Consider the following 26,432-nt stretch of genomic DNA (forward strand, 5'->3'; position numbering starts at 1 on the left):
AGTAACTTTACCTCAGGGCCATTCTGGCTTGTCTTTGTTTTCTGCATGTTGTGAATAGCAAATTAGCTGGTGCTCAATAGGCTCTAAACCGGTCCCTGAACTGTCTGATTCAAGCTGGGATTTGTTCCATATCTCATCTTTCATGTGTTCCCTTCCACATTTTAATAGCAGAGTTTGCTTTCAGCAATGGTAACACTTCTATATATATTTTTTGAAGCTTCTTAACACTCCTAAGACATAAAATCCTGTCTGCTGTGTGTTGATGAAAAGGGGAACACGACCTAGAGCATTTCCATAGACGGAGGCTGCAGGTAGTAGATGCTTCAAAATCTTCCCAAAAAGTTAATGGGAACCAGAATGTTTCTGCAGCAACTTTTGGATGCCAACAGGTAGACGTTAGGACTGGATGAATCTGTCAGTGTCAGATTCTCTCCATTACTTACCGGTACTTTTTCCAATCTTAAATTCAGTCCCCCACATTTCTGCAGCATGGTATAGTGGCTGGAGTGTTGAACTAAGACCTGGTAGACCAGGGTTCAAATCAATTAACAAACAAACAAACAAACAAACAAACAAACATATAAAATAGCTGACAAGAGGCCATGCACTGGCATTTCTGTTTTTATTTGTTATTATTTTACAAAAACACAATCCACTGAGTAAAAAAAGCTAGTTCTGGCTGCTTGCTGGAAAGCTAACTTTTTGGGGAAGGCACTCCATGTATTTAAATCATGTGGCTTCCCCCAGAGAATCCTGGGAACTACAGTTCACCATTAACAGTGGCAGACTTGGGGTCCTCAAATTTCAGCAGCACTCTGTGTGACATTAAAATTCAGCACACCCACCCACCCTTGCCTCTTGCACTCCGTTCTACATCATTGTTGCAGCTCCCAGTGTGGCTGAACTGGTTATGCTACCCTAAAACTGCCTCTGCCATCAACAAGCTGAAGTTCACCCGACTCTTTGGGGGAAGCAATGTGCTTAAAATGCGTGGCATGGATGTGATGCTGCAGCAGCTGAAAAGACCCTTCCTTGGGTCCTCACCTGTCTTGAACTGGCAGGACAATGAGGAGGCAGAGGCAGAGGATCCTGGCAAGGGGTGTAGCTGGGAGTGGGACACACTGGAGCAAGCTGGGGATGCGGAAGGAGAGGTTGGTGTAGGAAGTACTCATGAGGTGATGGAGGATGATGAGGGGATGGGGGTCAGTGCACAGGAACCAGAGCAGCAGGACCCATTACCAGAGAGGCCCCTCTTTTCATGAACACGGAGGGCTCTGAGGTTTAGGGAGCAGCAGGCTGGGCACTGCAGGAGGCTGAGGCAGGCAAGGGCCCACAGCCCAGCTCCCTAGGTGGCCAGGTGGGTCTTGCTAGCTCTGGGAAGAGGTGTGTGATTCCTCAGCTGGAGGAGGCTTGGAGCAGGTGAGGGTCACATGTCTCATCAAGCCCAGATGCTGCAATCAGCAGGCAAAGTACAAAAGGGCAGTAGAGCTGAGGGGCTGTGTCTGCTCCACTGCCCATGTTGGTGGACCTTGACTTGGATGCTCCTGGACCTCTGTGAGATGGTACTTTGTTTTGGACTTTGGACATGTGGATTGACCCCCGACTGGATACTTGACATACTGACTTGCTGCCAGGTAGGCTTGGGGTTCAGGACACTACCTGCCATATATCAGGTGATGGGGGGAAATCAACAGGGCTTCATTTGTTGAACAAAGTATATGAGCAAGTTTGTATGAATGATGAGGTTTCCTAAGGAATTCTAGTCCAAGACCTTAAAGGTTATGGTTAGCATTTTTCATTGAGCCTGGAAAATAATTGTCAGCCCATGCAGCTGAAATAGCATTGGAAAATGTGATCAGAATGTTTATACCAAATTGTAGGTTGATCGCTTTATTATTATTGGTAATAGTAGTAGTTGTTTTGTTTAAAAATAAATGGCTGCTATGTACATAAAAACAATCAAATAATATGTAATTAATAATCAAAATGCTACATGTTTCTGAATAGTAAGGAAATAAGGAAAATAAGAAAAAAAAATAGTAAAATACCTACTATTGATTCATTTTAAATTAAATTGAACAAAACATACTGTTGAATGTTACCTTGAAATCTAAGATTCCAATAATTTTAAAAATGAGCTCTTATCTGCCAATAATTTTGTTACCAGCTCAATCTTCTTTACGCTTTGAATATCTTGTTAACCCTGTAAAAAGAAAAGCTATATTCCAGACTTTTGTGTACCACTGTGTTATATCTGGTGTCTCTGGAGCTAGCAGCCTGGCTGTTGCACACTATTCTGAGCCACTTAGGAGTTCAGCTTTTATCGTTGATGTTCTCAACTGCCTTAGCAGCCCACAGTACAAATCAATGGTTCATAGTACAAATCGATTCACAGCCACCCCAATCCCATCTCTCTTGTTGAAACACTTTCTCTCTACAAGCTTTCCCACCCTTTCTCTTTTAAATTGGTGCGGGAGGGCTCCTCCAGATGTAATTTTTATTGAACGTTCCTGATGGTTTGTGTTTATGGTGGTATTGGAGCAGCTATGGCACAATCCCATTTTAATAATGCTCCTCGATTTGGTCCCTATTCAGTGGGAGAAAAATGCTATGTCTTTCTGATGCTCTGTTGGGAAAGGACATTAAACCCAACTATTTCAATTTGGGAGGTCCAGACAGCGGTGGCTGGTGATTGAGGCTGAAAGCAGGGAGACGAACAGCAGGCAAAGTCCAAGCCAGTGATAGGCAGAGGCACCACCTGACTTACTGTGAGAAGGCAGGCAAATGGGGGCAGGCTGAGCTTAGTGGGGCAATGTCCCATTTGCCCTAATGGTTTAGATTCCAATGCAAAGCAAGCTACGTTTGCCTTCTGTGCTGTAGGCAGGGATGAAACTAGGCTCATTTTCACCCTGATCCTAATCCTCACTGGAGACTTGAGAGGGTTACAGTGGTCAAGGCAGGCATTCAAAGACTGTCTGTTGGTGTTGGAGCTGAAGACATTTAGAGATAGGAAATAGCATGGTTCTGGTCCAGTGCCCCTCCTTGCTCAAGAAGGCATTCACCTGGGTGTGGAGCAACATCATGAAGGGCTTGTTTTCTCTTACGGAAGTAACTAGTCCAAACTGGTTTTGCAAAGCAGCTTGATCCATGGGGCCACTGCTTTGCCACCAGATGTTTTGAAGTCTTAAGTTTCACTCCCCATGAATCCCATGAAAGATCGGATTCAGATTTTGGGGGCGCAATTTTGCCCAGCACTTCATTTAGTGGCAGAGGTTGCTCTAGGTGTCTAGGTGCATCGTTGTCCATCTTTAAATACTACACTACCATTGGGAGGCAGGTGGAGGGAATCCTGGCTCAGACATGATCCACTCAAATGGAAGATCTCTGCATGTATTTGTTGGAGCACACTTAGAGCCTCTTCTCTGGCACACTGAAAGTGTCAGATGATAGTGTGTGTGTTATGTACTGAAGTTCTCACCCTGGGCCAGCAGGGGGATACTGTAGATAGTTATGCAAATGAAGGATCAAAAGTGACGTTCAGTGATTGGATAGTTTTAGAAAGTTGTTACAGTAACGTTGTACTGGAGCTCTATATAAGCAGGCTGACTGAACCCTTCAAGTTCAGTTCTGTTCTGGCCTGTGAATAAACAAGAGCTGTTTGAAGAATCGCTGTGTCGTCTGATATGTTCACCCACAACTTAACAGTGAGGTTGCTAGGCGTGGCTAGTCCCCATATATACACCGCTTGGGGAATCTTGCAATATACAGGCTCCCCAACAAGCTGCCTGTCAAAATGATGGACGGGCACTTCACTAGTAAAGATGTATGGAAGAAAAAAGACATTATCCCACAAAACTAAACGTTTAAACAGTTACAAGTCTTAAAGCATGGTCTCCTCTCTATGGATGCATTAGAAATGTCTCTGAGGGTTGTTCATTTATTTATTTTGAAGTGGGAGATTGTAAGTTGGCATTTTCTCATGTGGGGCTGCCTCTGTTGCCCCATGCAGGATTTCATCCCCATCAGAAGCTGTGGGCCAATTGACAGCTGTTGGCAGACAACCTGAGTAACATTCCAGTTCTGTGTTTAAATAAATAACTGACTCCGACTGCTTGGCTGCTGACAATGGCTTTTGATTCAAGCATTCAGGCATCAAATACCTCTGAGATTCTTTGGATCCTAGTCTGCGCCAGTAATTTCTTTTCCCCTTTCAGCTTTTCTCTCTCTCTCTCCCTCTTCTCCCTCCCACCTTGATGTAGTGAAACAGTCTCTTTCAGGTGCAGTGATGTGAATTTGAATGAGCTGCATTTTTCAGGGGCAGTGGTGCTTTCTTCCCTTTTTAAAGATAGATAAATAGATAGATTAGATGTAGCCTTCTATTTAAGTTAAGCACACTCGGGCTGTAGCTTAGTTGCAAAACAACTGCTTTGCACGCAAAAGTTCCTGGGTTCAAATGTCCCCCTCTGTCCCCAGAACCTCCATGTAGGACGGAGAGACTTCTGCCCCAAACCCTGGAGAGCTGCTGCCAATCCATGTTGCCACTACTGAGCTAGATGAAATGATGCTCTGTCTCAGTATAAGGCAGCTTCCTATGTTCCTAACCTGGCTGCCCGCTTTTGGAGACAGAAGGCGAGAGCAAAGGGACCTTAAATCTAAGCCAGCACTGCAATACATGTGTTTTCTTGGGCTGCTTGCTGATGGGGGCCTTACATTGCAAACAGGTCACAAAACCCCAGTTTTTCTTTGTGTATTTGGAACATTAGCAATGGGGTCTGTATCTACACCTGCCCAAAGACACTGTGGCTGGAAATACACAAAGACCGCCATCACTATTCCCAACTTCATTCACTTGGGGCATGTTCTGGGAGGAAAGGGCAAGGAGAGCCTAATTGAGGGGAGGGTTTTTAAATGTGTTCAGGTAACCTACCCTTGTGGGTTGCAAGACCTGGGATCAATCTAGATTGAAAGCAGCAGGGTGAGGATGAAGGGCATTGGACTTAGAAAAGCTACATTATTTTACTCCGAATGGGTTAGTGTGCCATAGTCCAGGAGCACTGAAAGCACCAGGTTGAAATAAACAGCCCTGGAGAAGCACACACCACCTTTGAATGACCCAAGACAGCAAGGATGAGCAGCTGAAATCCCCAAGAAACCCTTGTTTGCGCGAATCAGTGTTGTTATTTCAGCCTAATTCAGTCCTGAGCCTTGGTTGTATAAGCAAGTCTTTACTGTGACGGGGATTCATGGGATGGATTTCCACTTTTGTTGTTTTCCTGCTATATTTCTGAACTTACATCATCGTTCTTGGTTTCTGTTCTTTGCATCAAGGGAGGCAGGTGTTATTTCCATAGAACCCCATGGCAAAATTCCTGTGGTTTGCAGCGGGAGTAAAACCAAGCCCTCCTTTGGCTGAAAAATAAACACACACACACACACACACACACACACACACACACCACAGCGCTCAGATTAGCAGCTAAACAGTTCTTAGGAACAAGTGAGAGTGCTTGAGGCTTTCAAAAATACCTCTCTCCTCCAACGCGGAAGGCACATAATTGTAAGCAGTTGATTCCCTTGAGGAAGCATGGAAGGCGAGAAAACATAGGGCGTATCTGTCTATCCTAACTTGAATTGGTTTAGTAGTCAAGTCATTCCCTAGCCTGAGGGAACTGTAGTTCTGCCAGGAGTGGGTGGAGGAGTGAGGGCTAACATTCTGCAGCAGAATTTTGGGCATCTCCCCTGCCCCCCACAGACTGCAGGCTGCATACAACCCCATGAATTTAAAGCACATTTAAAGTGCATTCCTTACCCTCGGCCCCTAGAATCCTGGGAACTGTAGTCTGCTAAGAGTGCTTGGAATTGTAGCTCTGTGAGGGGCAAACTATAGTTCCCGGGATTCTTAGTGGTGGTGGGGATGTTATTTAAATGCATGGTGTCTATGTAGCCATAGTCTCGGGATTCTTTCTGGAAAATCATGACAATTAATTAAACAGGTGTAAACTGTAGCTTGGCTTGCAAGTCTGGTTACAGTGGCCTTTCTGTGGTTTAACATTATATTGCCTGGTAAGCTGTTGTTGTTACTCAGTTTATTACTCACCCTTCACACTTTTGCTCCAGGGCGGGTTGCAACAATCAAAACATAACATTAATACTAAAACACAATATTGAAAACAACTTAAAATTACAAAAATAAGGTGGGTCTTAAAAATATGCATCTCAGGTTTCAAAAGTAGGGTGAACAGGTGTGTCTCCAGCATTTGTGAAAATCTGTATAAGGAAGGTGCAAGACGCACCTCTGTGGGAAACCAGTTCTACAACTTAGGGGCTGCTTGATTATTTTTGGTTCTGTTTTGCTTCAGGTTTGTATTTCTTATTCTGTTACATGTATTTTATTGATTTGTGTACGGATGGATACCTTTGGTTAAAGGTGGGGAATAGTCATTTTGATAAAAATACTTTTCAATGTGTTTCTTGTTAAATAAGGTCCTCTACCAAGTCTTTGATCCAAAGTTGACTCTGTATTAATCTGTAAAGTTATGAGGTGCCGCTATGTGTTTGACCTGCCCTGACAACACACTCCATCCCCATCATGAACACATTTTTGTGGCTTGGGATCTTGCCAAAATATTTGCTATTGTTGGCAGCAAAGAAAGAATTGGAATGAGTAACCCGGGCAAAGCAAAGTGTGAAAAGGGTAGCAAACAAAATGAAAACTATAAAATACTTTCTTGGAAAAGGGTGGGATCCAGAAGGCTTAGTCATAATTAGAGCAGATGGCTTGAAATTAGCGGTCATCATGACTAACTGAAGTTCCATTAATTTCAACCAGTATCCTCTAAGCATGACTAGGTATGGATCCAACCCAAAGATGGCAACATAAATAATTATATAATAAACCTTTTAGTGGACCAGGGGCAGTATGTCCTGTTTCGTCGCCTGAGGCAAAATGGGAAGCTGCTGTCCTGCTACCATCAAATGCCTCCCTTGCCTGGGTTGTGTGGTGATGCATGCGAAGTGATAGCAGTGAGTTCTGGTGAGATCTCACAAGATCTTGCAGACATCTCACAAGCTCTCACAGAGCACAAAGCTCTTGTGAGATTTGGGCAAGATCTTGCCAGAACTCACTGTTGTCACCTCTTCTCTGTCAACAGCGGGGTGTGCAGTGTGTCCACCATCCTGTAGCAGACCCACTTTTGTGTTGAGTGTGTACTGAGCCTAAAATCCAGCATCTGTTTAAATAGCTTCACGTTAGATGATATTCTAGCAACTTTTGAGTTATCAGTGATGGGATTTCCAGGATATATGCAGTGCCACCAGCACCAGCTAACTTCTCTCAAAGGGGCTTGCATCCCCTTCCACATACAACTGATTATGTGTTTGTAATTGCTTTTCACATTTGCCCAATTACGTTGCTGTTGCAAGATTACTGAGGACGTACATATGTGTGTTTAAGCTTTTCTCTTTTTTTTGTTCTGTGCCTGGCAGACCGTCTGCTGTATCACAGACTGTTTTTGATGCTATCCTAATTTTTGAAGCTGCAGCGCTGGGGAGCAGGGGGAAGAGCCCCAGAGCCGTGCCATGTGCACATATCACTTGGGAAGACAGTCAAACTAATGCCAGTGCACCGGAAGAAGCAAGGATCACCAGTGTCAAAGCGATGATTCTTCAACATCAATGTTTGGATGCCTGATTATTGTCTTTCAAAGCAACTACACTATTCCAAACTTAAAAATGGAAAGTGTAATGCTGGTGGTCAACAAAAGAGGTTTAAAGACTCTCTCAAGGCAAATCTAAAAAAATGTAGTATAAACACTGGCAACTGGGAAACACTGGCCTGCAAATATTCCAATTGGAGAACAGCCTTTACCAAAAGTGTCATGGACTTTGAAGATGCTCAAATTCAAGATGAAAGAGAGAAACAAGCTAAGAGGAAGGCACGTTTGGCAAATCCTCACCATGATCAACTCCCGCCCAGAAACCTATGTCCCCACTGTGGAAGGATGTGTGGATCCAGAATTGGCCTCCATGGTCACTTACGGACTCAGTGTTAAGACTGTGTTCATGGCTTGGGATTAAAATTGTTTAAGTCATAAAATTTAAAAAGTTGATTGGAAAATAAGGTGTTAGTTAAAAGGAATGTTAAGAGATTAGGATTTGCTGGATTAACAATTTGAACTAGAAAACAAGAAGGGGAGGTATGAGGAAGTCAAAGAAACATGTTATTGAAAAACTGTTATTGAAATTGATTTGTTTTTAATATTTTTCTTTTTCTTTTTGTGTTTGTATAAAATTGGAAAATTCTATATATATATATATATATATATATATATATATATATATATATATATAAAAGACTGTGTTCATGGAAGACAATCTCACTCGGCTACGAGTGATCGCCAAAGAAGAATGTGCACAGAGTGTGGTTGTGTTCTTGTGACCTTCCCCTGCGCAAGTAATAATAAGCAGGCAATCTAATTTGGGTCTGGGGAAGTTACTTCTTCCAGCACAGCAAAAAAAAAGGCGAAAAATAAATAAAATTAAAAAGAAAAGTACCCTCCACCACATCACAGTGGGCTTAAACAATGAAATAGATAGGGGCCAGATTAAATACCTGGCTTCCAGAACAAGTGAACTATTGAACTTCAGTCTCTTTGGAAAGAGATGTGCCATTTCTGAAAGGCGAGTGGACACATTTTGTTTTGTTTATATATTGATTTTGGACCTGGGACTGCTGGGTGGGAGCACTCAGATGAAGCCACTTGCATCGTCTCGCTCTGTTTGTGTTGGATCCCATCTTCGCTGGGATTAGGCCCCTTCTGTTTTTGTCAGCCTTTGGCTCACCCACATGTGGTTGCGTTCCTCTTCTGGGGGATGGCGAGAAGTCTCCTACAGGCTACTCTGCTGGGCCTCCTGCAACCCAGAGAGCATATTTGAGGTTAAAGAAACACTTCTTGTATGTCATACATCTGGGCAGGGAAGCACAAAACCGTTCCTTGTGATAAAAATGGGGGCAGGATTGAAAAGTTGTGAAAAACTTCCCAAGGTCAAATTGTTACAACTGGCAAGGAAGTGTGTGCCAATATTCGATACACAGCAGCAAGCAGTACCCATATTGAGGAAAGAGATGCTATACATGAGAGTAGGGGATGCTCCAAACAACCTTTATGTTGAACGCTCCTCCTGGTTTGCTTGCACAAAGCTTATACAGAGATGAGAGTACAGGTGGCGACCATCTGCGTGTGTCCAATTGACACAGGTCCTTTTGGTCCAGGAAGAGGGCAGAATTGGGGCAGGGTGGAATAGAACAAGGGTGGGCTTCTCCATGCTTTGCTGACACACATGGGGGCCAGGAACAGAACCCCCATGCAAAATGGTTGCCACCCGTATGGCCCACCTGCACTAGACATTTAAAGCAGTACCGTGCCCATTTAAACAGTCAAGGCCTCCCCCCCCCCCCAATCCTGGAAAGTGTCTTTTTTTTTAAAAGGGTGCTGAGAGTTGTTCAGAGACCCCTGTTCCTCTCACGGAGCTCCAATTCTCGGAGTGGTTTAGCTATTGCTCCTTCTTCCTCGGTCCAGTATACCTGAAGGAGCGTCTCCACCCCCATCGTTCTACCCGGACACTGAGGTCCAGCGCCGAGGGCCTTCTGGCGGTTCCCTCGCTGAGAGAAGCCAAGTTACAGGGAACCAGGCAGAGGGCCTTCTCGGTAGTGGCGCCCTCCCTGTGGAACACCCTCCCACCAGATGTCAAAGAGAACAACAACTACCAGACTTTTAGAAGACATCTGAAGGTAGCCCTGTTTAGGGAAGCTTTTAATGTTTGATGTACTACAGTATTTTAATATTTTTTTGGAAGCCGCCCAGAGTGGCTGGCGAAGCCCAGCCAGATGGGCGGGGTATATATAATACATTATTATTATTATTATTATTATTATTATTATTATTATTATTGTTATTATTCCCCGGGGGACTCTGGGAACTGTAGCTCTCCTGAGGTGAACAGGGGCCCTTTAAAAAAAACTACACTTCAAATGACTCAATGTAGACAAAACTCTACTAAATGGACCAGTGTTAAGGCAGGTTCCTAACAAAACAGAGATGCACACTGAAAAGCCAGGATCAAATCGTTTGTCAGGCATGAAGCTCTCATGGTGGACCTTCGGTGCAGGATTGTACTGAGGTGAAGATGCTGCTCACCTCTGAAGGAAGGGCAAGATTTTTTAAAAAGGTAACGAGAGAAAAGAGAAGCAACATGACTCCCACCCCATAGTGAATTCACTCTCTTGTTACCTGAGCTCAGCAAATCCATACCTTGAAGTGATGGGGCTGACATTTGCTCAAAGGTCAACGGGGAAAGGAAGCCGCTTGTTGGCAAGTCCCTGCTTGATTTGGGACCCAGCTTGATCTGCAGCTGGGGACTCCAGAGATGAGCTCACCAGGCTGAGAGGGAGACTGGGGTGAACAGGCCCTTCCCCCTTCCAGGATCTAAAAGTGGGTCCCAGCCACTTTCATAATCCATCTTCAGATATCTACATTCCCACAACATGGTTTTTGCTTTGGGCACATAATTCTTTTAGCCTCACGCTCCACCCCACCCACCCAGGGGTGTATGTGTGTGTGTCTGGGAGCAATCACTTTTCTTGATTTATGCCTACCCCCGCCCCCTCAAGGTGTTCTGAGAATGCATATATCTTTGTGCTGAGGTCCCCCTCCAGAAGCATCTGCTTTAAATTACAGGCATTTAGTGCCTCCATCTCCCAGCCTTATATCAATTTGCACACACCCCCTCGCCTTTTCCACTCCAGGCCTTATTCCGAAGAGCAGAAGAACTGCATTCGACCTCCCTCCCGCTCTTGCTCCCCACACCATCCTGAGGTTACTGACTGGGCTGTTTTGACATAGCTCGATGAAGCTAGTTGGCAAAGGAAAGTCCTGCCCGTTTCCTCGTCTTCCTGCACCTGCGTTGCCCTGCGTCCTCCCCATTTCGCTGGCGCATTCTCGACAGTCTTTGCAAAGCTGTCCCCAACCTCCCAGCTGGGCCTTTTCTCCCCCCCACCCTCCAGAGCAGGACATTCATCTTTCGCCAGGGTTGGGTTTCATCACGTTGCATTTTGAGGCCTTGTTCTGGACTCCCCGGGATGGCATTGTCGTTTCGGGTCCGCCCGCCTACGTCCGTGATACATATCCGATATGTCTGGAATGGCGTTGGGAAATCTGATCACTCCTTTTGTCTGTCTCTCCTTGTACCTCTCTAATGAAAGATATTAAAACATGGACCTCTAGACTTACGGTATCCTGTTTTCCACACCTCACCCACACCCTCCCTGTGGGCCCATTATTTCAATTTGTAAACCCCTCTGTAGCATTTAAAGAAAGGGATCTTTCTCCTTCTCATGGCACTGCATGAATACATCAGCGCAGGCCCCCATGCTGGTATTACAGCTACGTTAACGCCTATATGTACTAAAGCAGGCAATTACGCCGAAGCGGTGAGTGCAGCCTGACCTACCTCCCTTCTGTGTTTTAACAGTTCTTGCACCTTGTCAGGAACTGCTAATCACCGGCTGCCTTATTTTAATGGGAACTGGCCTAAAGTAAAAATAAAGACACATTAATTAGACATGAGCAACACACCTAATGAGCGGCTGGTACAGGAGGTACTTTTCCGTATGAAAGGTATCCAAATTCTATGAAAAGGAAATCGCCAATCTGTACTCAGGAGAAATTATGTCATTAAATACATCTTGATTTGCACACATTGCTCTGAATCAGGGCTGCCATTTGTCCTACTTTGCAGGCGACTGTCTTCTGTAGGAGGCATCCTCTGTTTGAACAGCTGGCTGGGCCAAATTAGATTAGATTGAAATATAAGAAACCCTCAAAAGTTTGCCATCAATCGTTAGCATCTAGAGAGCAAAGTGTGCAGGACCACAAAGCTCACCTGCTCAGTTTTCTATGATGGGAGGAATTATATTTTTACCTAAATAATAACGAAGTTTCTAAATGTGCATCTATAAATATAAATTGTTGTTGTTGTTGTTGTTGTTGTTTAGTCGTTTAGTCGTGTCTGACTCTTCGTGACCCCATGGACCAGAGCACGCCAGGCACTCCTGTCTTCCACTGCCTCCCGCAGTTTGTTCAAACTCATGTTCGTAGCTTTGAGAACACTGTCCAACCATCTCGTCCTCTGTCGTCCCCTTCTCCTTGTGCCCTCCATCTTTCCCAACATCAGGGTCTTTTCCAGGGAGTCTTCTCTTCTCATTAGGTGGCCAAAGTATTGGAGCCTCAGCTTCACGATCTGTCCTTCCAGTGAGCACTCAGGGCTGATTTCCTTCAGAATGGAGAGGTTTGATCTTCTTGCAGGCCATGGGACTCTCAAGAGTCTCCTCCAGCACCATAATTCAAAAGCATCAATTCTTCGGCGATCAGCCTTCTTTATGGTCCAGCTCTCACTTCCATACATCACTACAGGGAAAACCATAGCTTTAACTATATGGACCTTTGTTGGCAAGGTGATGTCTCTGCTTTAAATTATAAATTATAAATTAGCTGATCTAAATTGTATTCAGATCTGCAGCTCTTTTGTTCCCTTTTTGGGTGGTGCGTAAGTAGACACCGTACCGTGATCACAGTGTTTGAGGTTTCAAAGATTCCACAGTATTTTTGGCAAGGACAAGGGTAGACAGGACATGGGCCAGGGAAAGGTAACAGGGTTGTTGGTGAGTTCTGGTTAAAGGTAAGGAATTAAAATGGTTTATCTGAATCATACTGGCATCTGTATGGCTTCCATCAGATTCTGGCTGATCTCCTCTGCACTGCTGTCTGACAATAAGCAGAGTTCATGCATTTGTTGTTCCTCCACAGTTGTGGTGTATTATGGGTTTTCTACTATACCAAACTTGCTTTTTCTGCAATTAGGCTGGTTTCATGTTTGCTAATTTTATATGTTCAGTAATGAACTGCATCAGTTGCAGCCTACAAAGCCTGCACTGTAGTGTGATTGATCATTGTGGGTGAAGCATGCATGTGTGAAAACATCTGGAGCCTGCATAATACCAATTTTAGGAAGTTTGGCAGCAAAAGAAAACAAGCCAGAATTCAATGAAATCCACATGCATACTCGTATCTCTCCATATTGGAAAGCTATTCCCCACTGTGCAGCTGATAGAATTCAACTTCAAATTTATTTTTTACAGAAATCTGTAGCCCATCATCAGGGTAAGCAGAAATTGTGGTAGAAAACTATGGAGATGAAGACTAGGCAAAATGCTAATTTGGTAAAACATGTTCTTCTGTACCTAGAGGCGGGTGGGAGGGACTTGTCCAGCTGGGCAACGAGGTGATTGGTCATAGCACAGAAGACAGAAATATCTCCAGGATTCTCTGTTAGTCACTTGGGTCATTCCTGCAGAACTGTGCTTTTATTTTATTCTTTTATGTCTGTACATCATCCTAGGAACAATTTTTATGGGGCATGTGCTAAACAGAGAGAGTAAGCAAGGAAGTGAATAAATATGCAAGTTCTGAAAAGCGACCTAGAAGTTTGAGGAAGTAGAATATTTAAGTTGCTAAAAACAGATAATCTGTCATGTGCATTAACCATTTCTGTCCCAGTTTTTTTTTAAATGCTTTGCAGTCGTTGTATAGTTTACCTTTAAGGCAATTGAGTGACTCATCTGTGCGGTCCCTATGCCTTCTTATTGATGTAGAACCATAAATAAGATGGCTCAGGGAAGGCCACCCAGCAAATGCATATCCAAACTGGAATTAAGCCTTAAATTTGACATTTGTCATAGTCTACCCTTGCAGTTGCTTTATTTTGAAAGGGGCCAAATCAAATCTGGACCATGGCAGGAAGGGAGGGGAGCTATAATAATTGTACCCATGGGAGTCTCGATTGAAATCTCCCCTTCCATGCCTGCTGTTTGCAATGGGAGGAACATCCCCAGTGGTGTCTGTGGGAGCTTTCCACCACTGCCTCCTGATCTAAAGGGCCACACAGTGGCAGCTGGTGGATCCCAGCAGCATATTCTCTACCTGGGAATTTCTGTAATGTACCATATCCGTCCAAGGAACACAGCAGACTGAATGCAACATGCCCTACTTGTGGGTTCCATCTAGGCCTCTGGTTGCCCATTGTGAGAACAGGACACTGAAGTAGGTAGGCCTTTGGGCCTCTTCTCACATTCTTCTTTTTTAAAAAAATATTTTATTAAGGGTTTTCTTGTTTTACAGTGTAAGTGTAATGCCTCGTGTGTTTTTTCCCCCCATGTAACATTTTTACAAATCCGTTTCATTTGTTGAGGCATTAGGGGGAGAAGAAAGGGAAAAAAAGAAAAGAAAGGGGGGTGGAGGGAGGGGAGATGGATGGGGGTGGGGTCGGGTAGCGGTGTTTCTATTATGCTTAATGTATGTAGAGTTTGGTGTCAGCGTGCTTGTGTTGTTCACTTGTGTTCCTTTGGTGGTGAGAGAGGTTGGGGTTGGCCTAGGGTGTGATTGTTTGTTTGTGATTGGCTGTGGTGATCTTTGTTTTCGTGTGTGAGTGAGGTGGGTGGGTGTTTTGGATCAGGTTAGCCATATTGATTTGTATGCTGTTGGTGGATTATTGTCATTGTCCTGTTGGGCTGTGTATATGATAAAGGGGAGCCATACCGGGGTGAAGGTGTCTTCTTCTGTTTGTCCCCGTGTCAGTTTCAGTTTATTAGTTAATTTTTCTAGTAGGGCTGTTTCCCATACTATTTGGTACCATTGGTCCATGCTTACTCCTGACAGGTCTCTCCAGTGTCTGGTTATGGTGTTTCTGGCTGCTGAAAGTAGGTGGGTTATGAGTTCTTTGTGGTGTAAATGGGCATTGTTGTCTTGGAAGATGTTTAGTAGGGCCAATTCTGGGGTGAAGTCTAATACTTGCTTAGTTATTTTACATATTTCTTGTATGGCTGTTGTCCAGAATAATTGGGTTTTGGGACACTCCCACCTGTTTTAGCTTCTATCTGTCTGTCTGATCCATCAACAAAGGTGGTTCATAATCTGGAACTTTTGGGCTTAGCATAGCATTGTAGGGCCTTCAGTGACATTAGATAGCTAGAAAACTTTCCTGGGGTGAGGCGGCTTGATTGTCATGTGCTGAAACTGAATCTACAGTCTGTGCATCTATGAACAAGCACTTGCTCTGCCGTCCTTCAAGAGGTGCACCCCTAAATTTTCAGTTAATGCAATGGCCATTTCTAGTCTCTGAGAGTGGAGAGACTGCACAGGCAGGACCTTGGAAATGCAACAGGTTAAGCAGTTTAGCCTTGGTTACGGCTTAGCTTTTTAATTATAGCAAACCCCAAGTTGCACAACCCTCCTCCTTAACAATTCAACTTTTGATTTGACCCTGAGGGTCACACCAAGATGGCTCAATCTGACGGTGGGTCAATCCAGGGGGTCAGCCCTCACTGCCTTGCTGTTTGGAACCCTGCTTGCTTCAGCACATTGCTCAAGCCCACTTCCCCCCTTGGGTTCCAAAGAATTCGCAAAGGGATGCTTGGCTCCACCCAGCTGTCCCTGTACCATTCAGGAGAGGCAGTGGAGCGGATTTCTCACCAGGACTGAGTCAGCGAAAGCAGTCAGAGGCTGTGAGCCAAAGCGTTGCGGCTAGTCCAAGTTTAGTAAGGTGCAGCCAACTGCGTCCATATTTGCCACTCGCAGGAACTGCCACCCACGCAGGCACTGAGGGCATGTTGCTCTTGCACATTGCCACAATGTGGGAGTCCAGCCCACTCGTGTGATCCTGACCCTGCAGCACGTGCTGCTTATCAGAATATTCCTGATCCCAGTCCAAGAACGTCCACTCTCCCCAGTGTTCCAGGCAGGTGTTGCTAAAGCAACCTCCAGCCTTCCTGTAAACTGCATCAAATCCAGCTTCATCATATTTTGCTAGTGCCACCTCCTGGCGCTTTCTCCTTCTGGCCTCACCTTTCTGCAAGATGCACAAAGTTGGTTTGGGTTTCGTTGCAGTTAAATGTAGCTTTTTTTTTTGCAACACTTCCACATCATCCAGTAACAAAAGTTCTCTGGGCAGTTACAGTAAAGGAGGTGTAGGAAACCTGCATCTCTCCAGATGTTGCTGGACTACAATTCCCATCATCCCTAACCCTTGGTCATGCTGGCTGTGGCTCGTGGGGTCAATTGATGGCATCTGAAGGGGTGCAGGCTAGGCACCTCTGCAGTAAAGGTAAGAACTGTAAAACGCAAAGAATAATGAAAATCTAAGATTCTTTTTAAAAAAACAAATACCTTGTAAAACAAACCAGAATAGAACCAGCAAAGAAAATTAACAGTAATTTAGAAATTCTAAGAAAAAATTAAAACTGTTTTCTTTATAATGAAATTTATATCCTGCTCTTTCTTCCAGAGGAGCCCAGGGCACTTGGTGCCATGAAGTCTACAACAGTAGTCTTCTATTGCCGTTTTTCTTGTTAGCATGCATGCATGGAGGGTCTGCTAAGCTGCTTTCCCAGAAGGAATTCTTATGTGATGACTGTCTGAGAGCAACAAAGCATTTCCAAGACCTGTTTATGATGATGGGAAAAACATGCCACTTCTTCAAAGGCAGTCAGGAGAATCTTCTGGACACCCAGATAGGAGGCAGAGAGGTTAGATCTGGCTCCAAATCTTTCTAATGGTGCCTGTTTCACCCAACTGAGATCTTGGATACAAAAGGAAGCATTTAACAGTGGCTGTGGCATCTTGGATACCAAAACAGAAGACAACACCCCCACCTTCCATGTTTGTTTCTAACAACTGCAAATGACATTTGGATCACCTGTAGATGATGCATTAGAGGAGCTGTCTGTGTTTTTGTGTGTGTGTGCGCATGTGTGTGTCTGTCTGCCCACCCTGTTCCATCTAGGTCTTGGGCCCCAAACTTAGGTAGCTGAGGTTAATACCATTTCTTAGACTCACATCACATAACTGGCCAGAGCGTTTGCTATAAGTTACCATTTATTCTGCAGAACAGAGGTATCTTTCATCGACTTAACACATCAGTATCATGAGGCACACCTAAATCTCCAGCAGCAGCTTATATGCACACAAAGTACCTCTCCTATCAGACATCTGAGTTGTCATCTTCTCCACAACAGAGCAACTGTCTGTAATACTGGAGGTGCAGGAGAGGTTGGTCACAACCCTCTCTAATGCCCACAAGGTTTCACAGTGGAAGGGACCTTTAGAAAAGGGACGTGTTAACATGCCCTGACAAGTTGATGAGAAACAAATGCTATGAGCGACCAGTCCCAGCATTGACCTCATCCCTTAATGGCAGAAGGTGGGCTGTCGGGCGGTGAACTGTTCCTGCCTTGCCAGGCTCCATTTCCCCCCACCTGAAAGGGGTTCGGAGGGATTGGTCTCAGCGCATTATTGCACGGTGAGTGCTCCCTGCTCACTGTGGTCCATGTTCCAGAGGCGGTAGAATTCTGCAAAGTCCACGTAGGGCTCCACACGCCCATCTTCATCTGGCTGGAGGGAGTGGGAAGGGCGAGAACGGAAGAGGCCCCCATCTGAGCTGGAGCTACTACTCTGGGTGTGAGTGTTGGTAGACTGGAGGGTCACTGTTGGGCTTTGACTGCAGACGCGGCCAGGGAGGGAAAGAGAAACAGAGGCAACCTTCAGTCGACACAAATGACACAGCAAATGCAACCTGAGGCCTCTCCCCTCAACTCTGGGGAATCTGCAGCCCTCCAGATGTTGTTGGACTACAACTCCCATCATCCCTGATCTTTAGCCATGCTGGTTGGAGATGACGGGAGTTGCAGTCTGACATCATGGGGAGGGCCCAGGTTGACAAAGGCTGTCACAGAGCATCACAGACAATCCCTGTTGCCTGATGTGAGCATCTGTATCAGTACACAAACCTGCAAAATGCAGGCTTGAGGCACCCACTGGGAACATCTTTAAGTGGGAAGAGGGCATAAAAAATGTAAATGCATATACAGTCTACTAATAAAAGCCTCTCATCTTGCACCTCTGTGTAACACACAGAAGTTTCTCCTTTCTTATCCAAGCCACTTCTGCTTTTTTGTAATGATGAAGAGAAACTTTCAGCAAATACTGCTAGTAGATTTAATTTTTCATTCTACAACTATACAGGGTGGGTCCTTTTTTTTTTTTTTTTGCATGCTCATATTTTTGTCCTTATCCCTGAACAGCCATAGGAGGAAACACTAAAAATTAGCCAAGAGCAGTACCATTGCTCTATTTTTCTGGGCAACAACCAGGCAACCCACTCTTTCTCTTGGGAGCAGCTAAAAGGCAGCAGCTTGTTCCTAGTTGAGCTTTGACATAGTTATATTCTCAAGGGGGAGGGACAGAACACTCTTGCTCATCATTTAAAGAGGTTTTCTGAGAGTAGGCCATTGGACCACAGATTGCCTGCCCCATCATACGGGTTTAAGAGTCAAACAGCCAGTAGGCCTCCACTGCTAGGCCTAAGAAGCAGCTAACAGGGGAAGTGGAATGTTGCCTCCAGCAAAAAGGAGGGCAAAAGGACACCTGGTCTGAGCAAGGGGCACTTACTTTGTGAGGGTGGGTGTGGCTTCATCCAACGTGGAGCTACTGTGGGCGCCATTGACCATCTGACCCTGGGATGGCATGACAAGGGATAGCGTAACGCTGGTCTTGCTTGTGTTCTGGGCACTGGAGTACGGCACCGACACAGGATAGACTCGACCTCCTGAACATGCAGAATAAAACATTGTAAGCACTAGGAAGGCCAAGATTCTCAGAAAACCCTCATACCTGTGTCACTCTACAAGTAGGAAGAATTTCCTGGGACACCATGGACAAAGATCACTCTCCAAGACAAGGATGATGAATCTTTTCTGACTCATTAATGCTCAGTCATCCCCGAGGGCCACATGCAAATAAAGAGCACGGCCAATGTACCCAAGCATCCATACACACACACACACACACACACACACACACACACACAGTGAGAGAGACTACAAATACAGCACCCACAAGCTCACCATAAATGCAGGCACACCTGTCTGCCTATCTATCTGTCACACACACAGTTGGGCAGAACAGTTTTGATCTGCCTTGCACCCTCTCCCATACAAGCACACTGACCTCCCCCATACCTTGCGTTGGAGTCAGTGTGGGCTGGCTCATCTCACCCAGCGGGTACCCGAAATTCCTCACCAGCAGCGACATGTCCTCATGCCGAGCACAGAACTTGGACCGTTCCCCACCACTGGCGTATGTGTCACAGTGAATGCGCTTCACTCGATCCACGACTGCTTGAGCCACGGAATCCAGTGAGCTTTGTTTGGCAAACTCTGTGGCAATCATGGCTGCAATCTCCTAGAAAGAGAAAGAGTTATCAGGGGTGGGGAAACTGGAGCTGCTGCTTCAGATATTCTCCCAGCCATGTACAGAAGCAGACCCTGCGCAGCTGGGCTAATGTTTAAAGGACCCAACCGCCCGGTTGACTGGGGCAGATGTCAGCCATGGAAGTGGCATCCTACCAGGTGGAGCAAGTCTGTGCTGACCAATTCCATGGGAAAGAACCATGCAACGTGGCCCTGCCCATGCACATGGGCCCTTCAAACATTCTCACAGAAGCTGCTTGGAAACTTCTGATGGATAAGCATCTCCCAAACAGCTGGGAGAACATCTGAAGGGCACCCAAGTAATCAGCCTTAGGGGAAAGGCTGCAACACATCACCCTCTAGGGTGCCTTTGTTCGGCTACTTGAAAGATGCATTGCGTTTAAATGGTGAAGGCATTCATTGCATTCCTACAGGAGGCTTTCACGTCCACCCTTGTGGGTTGCAACTTTTACATTTGCTTATTTGGGGGGAGGTTAAAGCAGCATTAAATAAATACTACCTTCTCTTGTCTCCTCTGTTCCCTGTCCTGCAACTGGAAGTGGAGGAAAGGAGAAGCCTGCAGTTTTTTATGGTGGACTTAAATGTAAGGATAAGAACGGAAGATCAGGTGTTGGATCAGGCCAAAAGCCCAGCATTCTCAGGGTGGCCAATCAGATGCCTACAGGAAGTCCAAAACGTTCTCCCCACCTGTGATTTCCGGCAACTGGCATCCAGAGGCACCCAGCCTCCAACAGTGGGGGCAGAACATAGCCTTTGTGGCTAATAGTTATTGACAGCCTTATCTTCCTCCATAAATTTGTCTAAACCTCTTTTGAAGCCTTCCAAGTTGGTGTCTGTCACTGACCTCTGTAGGAGGGAATCCCATAGTTCAGCTATTGGATCAATGTTCAATAGATGCAGCAGGCAGACCAGAACCTAGTGGCAGAGCCATTGACTGGGGCAGCAGGGATGAAAAGTAGAGGGAGCCTTTTCTGCAGGAACATGATTTCACTTCCCTGAAAAAAGTTGTCCCTAGGAATCCTCGTCACCTCTCTGGCCTTCTCCTGCACAACGGATTTTATGTACTTATAACTATTAGCCTTGCTCATCTCTGTAGCCTAGGGCTACCCAGAGGGGCCTATAAGCACAGAGAGCTCAAACACTCTGGGGCAAATTTCAAATCTAATGATGGGTGCATCTAAGTACGCTGTGCAGACAGTCAACCTGAAGACCTGCACAGGATTCCAAGGTCAATTTAAAGCTGCCCTGGCACTCTTACCTGATTGGCTTGCCCAGGCCCATGAGCTGCTTCCAGAGCTTTGTAGAGCCCTTCTGACATCAGAACCAGAAAGCCCGTGACTCCATCGAGTGGGTGCCCTCCGTGGATTTCAGGCTCTGCTATGATTGGCTTAGATTTCGCAGCACTGCAAAGGGAGAAGAACTAAGTTAGTACTGGACAGAGCGACAGAGACAGCTATGTCTTCAAAAGCAAAGACAGGAAAGGAAAGTAAGACCAAGTATTGGGTCTTGCCTCACCTCAGCAGTTCAATATCACTATAGCCATATTTGACTTTATAATCTCCGATGCGCCGGGTACTCTCCTGCCCGCATATGGTTCCTACTTGCTTTATTTTTGCTGCATCCAAACCTGCAGATAAAGAATCAGCTCACTGACTTCAGGCCAGATGCTAAATGTGTCCTATAGTTACATTCCAAGGCAAGAAGAGGAAGCCCACCCCCAGCTAAACAGGCATTTTGACTGAAACAAAAAGCTGATGAATGAGGGAAGACAGAATAAACTCAACTAAGGAATGGAGGACAGTGAGGAGCATTCCATCAGTAATATATTCACACAAGAAAGGAAGTCTGCACATGCATTCAGAAGTGGTCAGGGTGCTTTGATGCAGCCTGAGATCTTTTATACTTGGCAAAAACAGAATTAGACAGCCAGCCAGATGAATCCCCACTGCACTCAACTCTACTGTGTCACAGCACTTCCTTGGAAGAAAGAATCTTAATTTCTTTAATAGGCACTGGACTCATAACTGAACTCGCTATGAGAACGATTCAGTATCAACTGCCATCTTGGCATAAGCTTTCTTTGGGAATACAGTGCAGGATGAGTTACCCTCAGTCAACAGGTAGATTTCATGTAAAAATAACAATTTTATTTTCCTACACCCATGTCAACAGAGGATTACATGTCCTGCATCTGACAAAGTGGAATCTAGTTCATGAAAACTTATGCTATTAAAAACTCGTTAGTTTTTAAGGTGCCAGAAGAGTCTGCTGCAGTGCTGGCTCTAGGTTTGGGAGGGAACATGGGCAAGACACTCTTTACAGCCCCCCGTTACAGTGAGTTTTGCAAATCACCACCAGTATCACCAGCTGCTGCTGCTGCAGAAAGCCACTAAGCAAGCAAGAAAGCATTAGCATTCACAGCTCCACTAGAGTGTGATGCAGGTGTGCAAGTTGGCTGCAATGGTGAAGAGAATAAAGTTTGGAGGGCTCTCCTTGGTGAGCCCCCTACTGCATTATGGGCTCAGCAGGATTTCAGTTTGGACAAGGATTCCAACAGAGCTGGTCTCATAACTGTTTGGTGAAAAAACTGGTGCAGGTGGCCAAGTATTTTGAAGAGTAAAAAACTTGATTAGGGCAGCGAGTAAGCCACTGTCCTATTTTGAAGCATGCACCAATTAGCAGCTCGCCCTCTAGGGGGCAGTTAATGCGCAACAACCCATGACTGTTGCTACAGTGGATAAGGCATGGGAGGGGGTTTTTTTTGCAATCAATGCTAGTGGGCAACAATACATACCACTCAGCTCAGTATGAAAGCCAGGGTGGTTTGGAGAGCCTGCGCTAAAGAGGTTAAGTTACTCAAAAGCCACAGTTTGGGGCCCTCTTTGTGTCAGAGGCAGAGATGGAGTCAGTGGGCTGTTGCAAGTAAAAAATGGGGTGGAACTGTTGGTAAAAGCATTGGCTGTTTAGTTTGTACAGATTTTTGTTTGTTTTTACCTATAAAGTTAGTTAAATTGGAAGTATTAATGTTTGTTGCTGTAGTTTTGCTTGTTTACCTTACAACAGAATTGTTTAGTTGCTGATTACATCTATTTATATAATTTTGAAATTTTTGTATATTGTTTGTCAGTTTTTATTTTTGTTATTTGTTCTCTGACTCAATTCCCCACCCAGATTCAGTATGAGGAAAAAGTAAGAAAGCTACCTCATCCCTCAGTTATTGATCATTTCTGATATCCAGCATGTATTCCCTGTTATGGGGAAGAGGAGACATTAACACTGTAAATTGGTCATTTAAACACTCCTGTGTTTGGTAAACACAAAAGCCACCAATGATAGTGATGTGCTACAGAGGTGGGGAAATCACCACAAAAGTCTCCTCTCTGGCAGTCTTTTCTCTATTGCACAGTTGAGGAACCCATGGCCCTCTATACATTAAGGAACTGCACCACCCATCTTCCTTGACCCTTGACCACACTGGCTGGGAATGATGCAAGCACTGGCCCAATAACATCTGGAGGGCCACAGCTAAAGCCACCCCTGCTCTGTTGGCTCACCAAGGCCCATCCTCTCCCAGACTTACTTCTCTGCTGCTCCAGGAACGCAACACTCACCCAGCTGTGAAAAGCGGAAGAGCTCATCGTCATTCTCTGTGGTGTGATCCATGTTGAGTTGTGTCACTTGCAACCCGTCTACTGTAGATTTGCACAAGAGTGCCCTGTTTGTTCCTGTGAAGAAGGAGTGCATTTTGCAAAAGTGGAAAGGGGGACAAGTGAGGCACCTGAGGAAATACATACACTTATTAAGTGCAACCCAGTACTACCCCTCTCCAGCAAAACCTGGAAGCGGTGCTTGTCAATGCCAACATCTCATCTCTCCCACTTTCCCTGTTGTATTTACCCAGGCAACTAGGTTTAGTGGCTCTGTAAGGATGTCAGTGAAGCATTACTCTTGTACAAAGAGGCTAAAGTAAGCCAGCTGCAACTGCTCTAACTCTTCATCCTTCAGTGCTGTGACCAAGAAGTGCCTAAATCAAAAACGGCATTGAAGAGGAACACACCTACATTGGCGATGTAGAGCTTGTTGTTGAGGATGACTGCCACAATAGCCATGGCCCCTCCAGAGATCTCCTTTTCTACAGCCTTCAACCGTTCCAGGATTTTCTGGTACTGGGAAGGCAGCTGGTGATGGGGCACCCCCTAGAATACAGGGTTGTGGAAGCCTGTGTAAAAATTTATCAGTGCAACATTTCTGAAGCCTTCTCTAGACACACCAAAAACATTTGATCCCACTTTTTGCACACCTTCACCCAGGTGTATAGATACCTGCCGGCTTCAGGCATCTGGTGAACTGGGCACTAGTCTACGAAAGCTGGTGTCATAACAAATGCAGTAGCCTTTAAGGGACTGCAGGAGTCTGTCATTTTCACATTAAAACAGCTGCACAGCATCATGACTGGCTCTAGGCAGATTGCTCTTAAACAGGCATAGGCAAACTGCGGCCCTCCAGATGTTTGGGACTACAATTCCCATCATCCCTGACCACTGGTCCTGTTAGCTAGGGATGATGGGAATTGTAGTCCCGAACATCTGGAGGGCCGGAGTTTGCCTATACCTGCTGCTCTTAAATAATACAGAACATATTTTATTCAACATAGATCAGCCACTCCTTAAAATACTTTCATCAGGGTTGTGAAAGGATTTTTTTCTCGCCATACAGGTATGCTTTATAGGTGAAGTGGGGACTGAAATTCACTTTAGTGATTTTGAAACCAGGAAACCAAAGGATTGGTATCCCTTCTGTATTATTCAGCGAGCAGTACATGGATGCAGTTTAGTGCCTATACTGCAAAATGAACAGATGAGGTGCACTGCACTGACTGTTTCTCACCCCAGACTGCAGGAGCCACATCAACTCTGGCAGGTCCCAATTTTAACCTCTCTGCCATTAAGTTTTTCCAAGACCACCACCAATTCTTCAAAAAGCACCAATGAAGGTGGGAGTTTGAAACATGAAATGCTGCAAATGGGACTAAGCCTGTTCTGCTGCCACCTGCCTCCCAACACACACTTTCAAATTCGTTTAGCAGGCTCCAAGGTCCTTCCAAGAAGAAAATGCACTGTTACCGCTTCCTGAATTCAATGATGTTTCCTTAAGGCTAGGAAGAGAAGTTACCTCTGGCAGCTGGGACTGGAGGCTGGCCTTCTCTGCTAGTGCATCATCAATGGACTCCAGGAAACTCCTTTCCACCACATCAAAAGCCTGAGGAGGCCCAGAAGGTAGGCAACACAAAATTATGTATTAGAACAGAAGCTTTGAACTGCTAACTACACAGAATCTCCCAAACTTATTTCTCCCTGCATAAAACATCAAAACTTTGCATGCTTTACAAACCACTCAGGAGCTTTTAATTACAACAACAAGTACCAATTTATGACCGATTTTTTCCAAAGAAAAATCTCCATTACCTGCAGCAGTATTCTGCGCACATCAGCATCATCATGGTCTGCATTCAGCTGGCCCAACAGGAGCTCTGCGGAGAGTCTTTCTCCCACAAAATTGGTGATCCGGTTGCCATCATAACCATTGAAGACCCCATAGAGGTAGCAGTCATTTTCACTCCTGCCAAAGAAGGTCAGGATGGAAAGGGACAATTAAAGGCATGGCATTCAGCCTGTGGTCTGGGAGTAAAAACCTGGCCCACAGGTCATTCAATAAATTAGGAGTTTCTAATGTGATGCCCTGCAGGTGTTGCAGAAATACAGCTCTCATCATCCTTGACAAATTGGTCATACTAACTGGGGCTGATGGGAGTTTGGCCTCCCCTACAAAAAATATTGCTGGGTTAAAGTGGGCTTGTTGAATGAATGCCATTATTTCTGTTGCCATGCTCCACCCAAATCTACAGGCTGCTTACCTGAATTTCAGCCAGTTATCCTCTATGGGGTGAATTTCTGTCCCCTTTCCATCTGTGGTATAGGAACGGTTAGGAGCTGAACCCACACCGGAGAGCTGGCAGAGAGGCAAGTCATCTGTCCAACTTGGTTGCTGCTCCTGAATAACAGAGTAAGAAAGAAGCCCCAATGAACTTCTTCCAGCAAAAGCCACAAGGATAATGACTACCGGTATATATCAGCTGATGAGTTAGCCTCCCAATTAGGGTGCTACTTTAAGATAGCTGACAATCTCTTATTGGGTCCCCTTTCCCACTTGCAGCTGATCCCTTTGTTGCCTTTCTTTTTTATTCAGTTATATACTTCATTTTACCTGCCCACACTTCTCCTCCTGCTACTTCTTTGCTAACCCAGCTTCCTTCTCTTCCTTCACTCATACCTCTCCCCACAAATTAAGCACTTACAAAATTCATCTAGCATTAGGTTCCAAAAGACATGTGAAACATATTTCAGATACGTAGCTGGTTCTGCAGAGCAAAGTCAGATACGTTTGATGCATTTTAATGACGGTAACTAGAGAAGTAAAGCCTTCCTGCCACATAAATGCTTCTCTATGCATAATTCAGATTATTTTGGTACATATTTCTGAACACTTTCCTTGTGCCTTCTAAACAGCTGTCTTTCAGGACGCCACAACTCTTGTTTACAGAGCAGCGGGGGATGTAAACCAGCTCTCTCCGCAAGGGGAAAGGGTAACATTCCTTTCCCAGTACAGCAGGGGTGGGGAACCTTTGGCCCTCCAGATATTGCTGAACGACATCTCCCTTCAACCCTGACCAGCACAGCCAATAGTCAAGGCTTATGGGAGCTGTAGTTCAGCAACATCTGGAGGGCCAAAGGTCCCCCAGCCCCGCAGTAGGGAACTTGTACCATCCCTCTGTAGTTGTACCACACCTTGTACTGTGGCTCATGAGGGATTTGAGAAACACTGTTTTCCAAGGCCCACTAAATCCAAAAGATCTAGCCATGAGATTCACAAAGTGCTTGTACATGTCCCTCTTCTATCTAGCAAGCCAATGGATGTTTTCCCTGCTTTCCTCCTTACATCTATTGGGAAGGGGGAGTTGATTGGCTCTCCAAAGTCCAACTAAACCCTGTAGGGA

General features: G+C 45.2%; 1 protein-coding gene across 3 annotated transcripts in view; it reads right to left on the reverse strand.

Annotated features, from left to right (window-relative positions):
• Positions 1-16,967: 16,967 nt before the first annotated feature.
• Positions 16,968-26,432, reverse strand: part of LOC310743558 (TGF-beta-activated kinase 1 and MAP3K7-binding protein 1) — a 54,632-nt gene continuing 45,167 nt past the window's right edge. For all 3 annotated transcript variants that reach the window (XM_083573890.1, XM_083573889.1, XM_083573891.1), the window contains 10 exons: positions 25,293-25,429; positions 24,844-24,997; positions 24,551-24,637; positions 23,436-23,574; positions 22,990-23,103; positions 20,894-21,005; positions 20,637-20,781; positions 19,127-19,349; positions 18,558-18,714; positions 16,968-17,607 (listed from right to left, as the gene is read on the reverse strand). In XM_083573890.1, coding sequence (XP_083430016.1) covers positions 17,400-17,607; positions 18,558-18,714; positions 19,127-19,349; positions 20,637-20,781; positions 20,894-21,005; positions 22,990-23,103; positions 23,436-23,574; positions 24,551-24,637; positions 24,844-24,997; positions 25,293-25,429 — 1,476 coding nt within the window. In that variant the 3' untranslated portion in view covers positions 16,968-17,399. The remainder of the gene's footprint in view (positions 17,608-18,557; positions 18,715-19,126; positions 19,350-20,636; positions 20,782-20,893; positions 21,006-22,989; positions 23,104-23,435; positions 23,575-24,550; positions 24,638-24,843; positions 24,998-25,292; positions 25,430-26,432) is intronic.

Source organism: Podarcis filfolensis (assembly GCF_964270895.1).
Source record: "Podarcis filfolensis genome assembly, chromosome: 10".
NCBI classification, from domain to species: Eukaryota; Metazoa; Chordata; class Lepidosauria; order Squamata; family Lacertidae; genus Podarcis; species Podarcis filfolensis.